The 8,192-nt window shown below is 47.7% G+C and overlaps 1 protein-coding gene across 1 annotated transcript in view; it reads right to left on the bottom strand.

Moving 5' to 3' along the window:
• Nucleotides 1-859: 859 nt before the first annotated feature.
• ndnl2 (necdin-like 2) overlaps nucleotides 860-8,192 on the bottom strand; it is an 11,254-nt gene continuing 3,921 nt past the window's right edge. The window contains exons 7-10 of the mRNA XM_080533708.1: nucleotides 3,799-3,841; nucleotides 3,631-3,693; nucleotides 1,559-1,673; nucleotides 860-1,364 (exon numbers count right to left, since the gene is read on the bottom strand). Of these exons, the coding sequence (XP_080389834.1) occupies nucleotides 1,260-1,364; nucleotides 1,559-1,673; nucleotides 3,631-3,693; nucleotides 3,799-3,841 (326 nt within the window). The 3' untranslated portion in view covers nucleotides 860-1,259. The remainder of the gene's footprint in view (nucleotides 1,365-1,558; nucleotides 1,674-3,630; nucleotides 3,694-3,798; nucleotides 3,842-8,192) is intronic.

Below are 8,192 nucleotides of genomic sequence, written 5' to 3'. Positions count from 1 at the left end.
GTGTGCGTATCGTTGCGAATCTTAGATCTGAACTGGGCTTTAGAAACATGTGTGAGTCATGCACGTGTATCATTAGACTCATGCTGGTGTCTTTCTCTGCTCGTCTGTGTCTGTGTGTCTGTAATTATGTAATGTGTAGGATGTCAGGACTGTTTAATTAATGTCAGTTAATTAACAACAAGACTGAGCCAATACGAGATGATGATAATAATAATAACAGACAGCCATAGAGGAGAATTCAATATAAAATTCTTTTATTTTTTAACTTGAAAAATATTAAAAACACTGTCACCTTAAAGTCTGGTTATTGAAATAAAGACAATTACGATAATTACGATTACACTTTTCCTGTCTGTGTGTTCTTAACTTCGCAAACTTACATTTACCCACTCAATGAAAAATATACATAGAAAATGAAGTTTGACTCAAACTGAGAGCATAGAGAATTGCAATAATAGCAAACTTTGAAATATTAGAAAATTGAAAATACAATCAAGCACACAATAAAACCAAACCTTGAAAATTGTCAAAACAAATCAGAACTAGAAAACCGAAAACCATATATTCTCTCTCTCTCTCTCTCTCTCTCTCCCTCTCTCTCTCTCTCTCTCCCTCCCTCTCTCTCCCTCCCTCTCTCTCCCTCTCCCTCTCTCCCCCTCCCTCCCTCCCTCCCTCCCTCTCCTCTCTCCTCTCTCCTCTCTCCTCTCTCCTCTCTCCTCTCTCCTCTCTCCTCTCCCCTCTCTCCCCTCTCCTCTCTCCCCCCCCCCCCTCTCCCCTCTCTCCCCTCTCCTCTCTCCCCCCCCCCCCTCTCCCCTCTCTCCCCTCTCCTCTCTCCCCTTCCCCCCCCCCCGGGGTAGGCCTGATTAAGGCACTGGTGAACACAGCAGCTGGTGAAAGCGGGAACAAGTCGGCAACCGACCAAATGTTCAGACTTTTATACAGAAAAATGTACCTCACCGAATCTACTGCATTGCAATATTTGGGTTTGACTAGCAAGTGTGTTGTTGAATGTTTCAGTAAAACAGAGTGTTTTGAATCAATGCTCTTTTAAAGGTGATTTGAAATATATTACGTCACCACCCGGTCCAATTTATTAAAACATTTCTGAACTTGTTCTCCCTTTCACCAGCTGCCATCACATATTATTATCTACAAAATGACCTCAACCTCTAAACAGGAGACTGACAGAACTCACTCACTTTCACTCACACACGTACACACACACACTCTCACACACCCCTCCCTGGTGACCGAGCAGTCTATCTCTGGCTGGCCTCTCGTTGGGTGTTAGAGGCAGGGGCAGGGGTGGGGGCTGTGGCTTCTCTGTACTGCTGGGTCCAACTCTGGGGCTCCTGGTCCATTAGCTGAGAGAGAGAGAGAGAGAGAGAGAGAGAGAGAGAGAGAGAGAGAGAGAGAGAGAGAGAGAGAGGACACAAAGTGATCACACACACAAACACATATACAGAGTTGAAGGATGACTATCAATTTGATGGTGTAGTTGCACCATCGGTTGTAGTCGATGTGAGGTGCCCTAAACCAAGGTAACACACGCACTCACCTTTCCCATGAACTCCAGCAGTTTGACCTTTGACACCTCAATGTCAGCACGCTGACCCCAGTGGAACTCAAACTCTGCTGGTTCAGTGTGAGGGATGCGCACATACTCCAAGTACCTACACACACACACACACAATATATAAAGTCACAGCACACAACACGTGGTCTCAGGTTTCAAAGTGTTAAGTCAATAGATTGTATGGCGTCGGTGCTGGTCCAGACACACTGCTGGTTGTGTCTGGGTCTCTTCCAGACTCCAGCTTCTCTATGGTGTGGTATAAACGGGTGTCTATGGTCTTAGAGACAAACGCTCTGATCACACCAGTACACAGATATACACTATACACTATACACACACACACACACACACAGGGGACTGAGAGGGGGTTTGAACCCACAACCTCCTGGTTACAATCCCGCCGCACTACCCCCTGAGCCACTGGACGAGGCTGGGATAGGGTTGGCCCAGACATGACACATTCACACTTGGGGGAGGGGGGGAAAGAGATGGGGGGCGGGGGACACACACACAAAGAAAAGAAGCCACATAAGACTATTGAAATGACTAAAGCCCAGTTTATGCTTCTGCGTAAAATCGACGGCGTAGGCCAGCGGTTCCCAAACTTTTTCAATCAGGCCCCCCTTGGGTAATTGGAAATATTTTCGAGCCCCCCCTAACCCGGTCCCCACCTAGATTGATATAATTAATTGTATAAAGTTGTACAAACATTACATTTTCTCTTCTAATAATAACAAGACACATATATCCAACTATAGTTTTATATGATATTATGGGTTGAAAAGGAACATAAGTGCTTGGCAAATGATCCTGTGCCACTGAAATATTCAACATATCAACATTAACTAATTTCTACTGCATCACTATTCTTACTCCACACATTCCCATCACAATTACGATCAATGACTTGTGTGTGCTTGCTTTGCCTTGCAAATCTTCTCAAAGCGGGGTTGTTGTTTTGAGACTGCCACTCTCAGTTCATTCTCAATGTTCAACTTCGACCTGTATTTGCTTTTGATAGCAGCAACAGCAGAAAAGCCTATCTCACACAGGTACGATGTTGCAAAAAGCAGCAGTATTCCCACAGTTTTTTTTTTTTTTTTTTTTTTTGCGCCCCCCCATGCAGTACCCCCGCGCCCCACTAGGGGGGCGCGCCCCACAGTTTGGGAAACGCTGGCGTAGGCTATGGCGTAGCTTGCGTAGGCTACGGCGTAGATTGACGCGCACCTCTCCAAAAATGTAACTACGCGGCAGTGCTTACGCAACCGTAAGCTCTGTGATTGGTCCGCTTGGTAGCACATGATTCCGATATGATTACGACTCTCGTTGGCCAAAATGCGGAAGCCATGACAGAAATGTCATTTACTTTTTCTGTAATTACTTATTAATAAAGATTTGAAAAATTATGATGACCATCGTATTATCTTAGTTTAATGTCATTTCAATGCATCATAGAACTTTTATTTACAACAAGCATAACAAAAGAAAATCGCTATTATGCCGCTTTCAGTACACCGTTCCAACGGAGCGCCCTATGGAAGCGTCAGGCACAGCCTTCCTATAAGGAGCACGATTCACATTTACGAGATGTACAATCCTGTTTATTTAGAAATAAATTATTAGTTACAGGGAGCCCCATGGCTGTTCGTTGGGTTTAAATTATATTTATGATTGACATATTTAATGTAAAGTTATCTATAAGAACTATGATTGGTCTGCTTAGTTGCGTCACATTCCGACTCTCGTAGGAATGCGGAAGCCATGACAGAAATGTAATTTACCTTTTCTGTAATTACTTATTAATAAAGATTTTATTTTATATGATAACCATCATATTATCTTAGTTTAATGTCATTTCAATGCATTATGGACATTTTCTTTGCAACAAGCATAACAAGAAAAATCGCGATTATGCCACTATCAGTACACCGTTCCAACGGAGCAGATCAACACAACGCGGAAGTATAAATTGCGAGAGCCCTTGCGTAGGCTACGGCGTAGACGCGCGTAAATTCGACGCAGAAGCATAAATCGGGCTTAAGAGAGACTCTCACCTCTGACGAACAAACTCATCAGTGACGACCTTCTTCGCGTCTCCAATGTCGTCATGTCTCTCCCTGGGGGGGGGGACAACAGTACTGGTTAGATTATGCACTGAGTAACACACCGGCCGCACACGCTCGCTCACACTCTCCCTCCCTCCCTCATAAACAGTAGCTTACCCTGGGTCGACTCGAAGCTTCTTCAAATACTTCCACATCGGGGCTGCAAAACACCAAATGCATGACAGGGTTATTAAGATGTTACTGAGGAGCATTCGGCGTATGGGAGGAGCTTAAGAACACTGAGACGTCATGAACGAGAGGGGTCAGAACACTCCCCCTCCTTGACCACACCCCCCTTCATGAAGAACACTCCCCCTTCTTGACCACACCCTCTAAAGCCTCTAAAGCTAGTGAACTCTAAGTTCACAACAAGTGGAAAACCTTGTGCGAACTGCGAATCACCAAGCGAATAGAGAGCATTAGGGCTGGGACGACGCGTCGACTTGCGTAATGTGCGTCGGTGCGTCGTAAATAAACAACATGGCTGCGACCAGTGCAAACATGGAGGAGGCAGAGCAGCTAAAAGACTTCGCCCACGATCGTCCAAAGTGTGGGAGTACTTTACAAAAAAAGAAAACAATGTGGTGGTCTGTAAACTGTGCAGAAATGAAATGGCCTATCACAGCAGTACATCTGCAATGAACGAGCACCTCAAGCGAAAGCATCCTGGAGCTCTTTGTGAAGACAGCCGCAAGATAGCACCGTAAGTCACCGTTGTATTTCTGTTCACTTTTCCGGCCGTGTATGAGTGAAAAATGGATAGCTACTAGCTAATGTTACACAAGCAATGTAGCTCACCACAGTTTGTATGTCTTGTCTTCTGGTGTTAGTAACGTTTGCTATGTAGCTGGCTAGCTACGGTAGCCTATTGTCATTGTGGTGCTCGCACCTACTGTACGTTATCTAGCTCGTAGCTCGCATGCTACGTTAGCATCAATTTAGCTAATCATAACATAGCAGCGAGAGTAACGTTAGCTAGCTATGTAGCTACTAGCTAGCTATGTGTTGTGGTGATGGACAGACTTCTAAATGGCCATGTTGGCATTCAAGTTGGCTAAACACAGTGTGAGGTGGAAATTAAGGGGCCTACACATGCTAAGTTTTTTTTTTTTTAACCGAACAGTAAAAAAAATGATCGTTAGACTAATCGGAAAAAATAATCGCTAGATTAATCGTTAGAAAAATAGTCGTTTGGGACAGCCCTAGAGAGCATTCAGCATCCGTGCATGTTGATGTGGCGTGGCAAACACCTTCTCATGGTGCTCATTAGGTAAGTAGCTAATGACTGCTAAAGGCAAGAAGCGAAACAAAGTTTGACAACCAGGGCCCCTCACCCGGGCTGGTGTTCGGCAGCAGCCGGGGGAGAGGTCTGCTGACCTCGAACCCAGAATACTGCAGCTGAACACCGAAGGACTAACCCCCAGTAAGCTTGACGTCATCGAACACCTGGCCAATACCACCAAGGCCCTTGTCATTCTCCTCCAGGAGACCCACTGCATATCAGCAGACAAGCTAGTTCTACCAAACTTTGAGCTAGCTGGGTCTACCCTCAGCAGGAAGCATGGCCTCGCCACGTTTGTCCAACAAAGGTTGAGCTGGACTCTTGCTGACCAATCCCCAGCTGACTCGGAGATTGAGTGGCTGTGCGTGGACGTTGCCGGTCTAAAAATCGTCAACGTCTACAAACGTCCACCCTCGCGAATCACACCAGTGTGTCTACCAGTGTTCCCCCACCCCTGTATCTATGCTGGTGACTTCAATTGCCAGCATGAAGACTGGGGCTACCGTACCAACTCACCTGACGGAGAACCTGGCTGTCTGGGCAGCTAATAACAGCCTGGCCCTGTTGTACGACTCCAAGTGCGCAGCCAGCTTCCGCTCCGGTCGCTGGAACACTGGGACGAACCCTGACCTGGCATTCGCGAGTGCCAGCGCTGACAACCGGCTCCCTGATAGACGTGTGCTAGGAAAGTTCCTGAGGTCTCAACATCGACCCTCACTGATAACAACGGCCAAACTCGTGAACCTTGTTCCGAGTGAGCCAGTGAAACGGTGGAACTTCCGAAAGGCCGACTGGAAACGCTTCCGCCTCCTTACCAACAAATCCACAAGGCACCTCCCATCGCCTAACTCTAACAACGTGGATGAGGCGTACCGGGACTTCTGCGGCATGTTGGTGAAAGCGGCAAAAAATTCCATCCCACGCGGACGTCGCATTAGCTACAAACCGTGTTGGGATGAGGAGTGTGAGAAGCTCCAATGTGCCTTCCTCCAGGCCCCTGCAGGAGCTGAGTCGGACAGGCTCGCAACAGCCTTGCTGTCAAGACTCAGCCGTAAAAGACAGGAGCGCTGGGAGGAGGCTATTGACTCCATCGACTTCTCGCACTCCAGCCGTAAGGCATGGAGTATCATGAACAATCTCACTGGTAGGTCCAGACACTCCCCTCGTCACTGCCCCATCTCTGCAAATAAAATCGCATCACAATTTGTGAAAAGTGGGTCATACGAGGGCAAAGACCGCGAGTTGTCTCGACTCGAAGTGTCAGACCTCTGGAGGGCCCCAACACCTAGCAGTGACTTCACCCCGGAGGAGTTCGCTGCTGCCCTCCAGCATCTAAAGCCAGGGAAAGCTCCGGGTTCTGATTCCATCTGCCCGGAGCTTATTCTCCATGCCGCACCCGCCTTGAAGTCCTGGCTGAGAGCGTTCCTCACTTCCTGTTTGCGCCAATTCAAGATCCCCAAAATCTGGCGAAGAGCTCTAGTTGTTGCAATCCCTAAACCGAATAAGCCTGAAGGGGACCCTAAGAGTTACCGTCCCATCTCTCTGTTATGCATCCCCTTCAAGATCCTCGAGCGTCTCATCTACGCCCGCATCGAACCAATTGTCGACCCGCTGCTCCCACGTGAGCAGGCCGCGTTCCGACGCGGGAGGTCGACCGTAGATCAAGTCACCCTTATGACTTAAGACATCGAGGATTGCTTTTCGGCAAAAAAGAAGGCCGGGCCGTCTTTATAGACCTGACGGCTGCCTACGATGCCGTATGGCATCGCGGCCTCACCTGCAAACTGCTCCGCCTGCTGCCGGACAGGCAAATGGTCATGGAGCTCATCCGAAACCGCAGCTTTACCCTCACCACCGGTTGCGGACAGCTAAGCAGGCTTCGACGCCTTAAGAACGGCGTCCCTCAGGGATCGGTCCTGGCCCCCCTCCTCTATAACATCTACACCTATGACCTGCCCAACACACTCTCGCGGAAGTACGCCTACGCAGACGACCTCGCAGTGGTGTACTCTGCTGGAAATTGGCAGTCTGTGGAGGGGATTCTGAGCCAGGACATGCAGACACTAGGGTTGGGTACCGAAAATTCGGTATGTACCCGTACCGAATCGCAAAGGAGATTTCGGTGCCTCATTTCGGTACTTTTCTATCTCGCTCCGGTGTCAACTGGTGACTCGTGACTTCACATCGCCTGTTAAATTTCCACTCAGTGAAAGCAGCGAGTACGGAAGGATAACGAGAAGGTTGCTAATAGCAACTTCCGCTAGCGGGTTGGCATAACGCGACGCTCGACTTATGGGTGCGTTCCGTAAACTCGTTCTGGAATTCTGATCACCACTCGTGGAATGCCTTCTGTCCAATCAAATGACTTGCTCCCCTTATGACGTCGGGCCCAGTGTGCGCTGCGACGCTCTCAGAGCGAGTTTACGAACGCAAGCCTTTGATTGGACAGTGCACTCCAGGATTCGACGCGTCTGTTGATGACGTAGTGCGGATGTGTGGCTGCGTCTCTGCGCTCTGCGAGGTGGACAACATGATCGGGGATCTCCTGATATTCGGGTACTGTCCTTATCCTACTACTGTGTCTGAAAAATGAATCGTCATGTGTCATGTCATCATGGACCAGAGAGTGGGAGCCTGGGAGGGGAGTAGTAGTAGCTGAGCGGCTACAGAGTTTGGATTTTGACGAGGTGGAGGGCTCCAGTTCATCAGAGTTATATTTCCTCTCGGTCTTCTTGGTTCTGGGGGCTATGCAGGCCTCTTCACTAGATCCCTTTTCTAAGAATATTCTGATGTCCTTGAGGGGCTGCCGAACAAGTGTGTACTCGTATTCGACATCAGTACCAACGATAGGCACCCCCAGCTTAATGGAGTCCCCAAGGCTCAGGAGTTTTATTTTCATTTATTTTAATTTGAGTGTATATTTAACTAATATATATTGTGCCTCAGCAATAAAAAAGTGAAAAGCTGTTTAATGTTGTCGACCGTGTTATTATTACGTATATATATATATATATACGGTATATGTCATTTTAAAAAATCAAAAGTACCGAATTAAGTACCGTTTTGGTACCGGTACCGTTTTTAAAGTATCGGTTAGGTACCGGTACCGGATAAAACCCAAACGGTACCCAACCCTAGCAGGTAGTGGCAAGTAGTGGCATACTTCCAGAAATGGAGATTGAAGCTTAGCGAGGCAAAGACGGTGTCGGCTGCCTTCCACCTTAACAAC

Source organism: Nansenia antarctica (genome assembly GCF_963989245.1).
Source record: "Nansenia antarctica genome assembly, chromosome: 6".
In the NCBI taxonomy this organism is placed as follows: Eukaryota; Metazoa; Chordata; class Actinopteri; order Argentiniformes; family Microstomatidae; genus Nansenia; species Nansenia antarctica.
The sequence above is the reverse complement of the archived record's forward strand: the minus strand, read 5'-3'. Positions and strand labels throughout refer to the sequence as shown.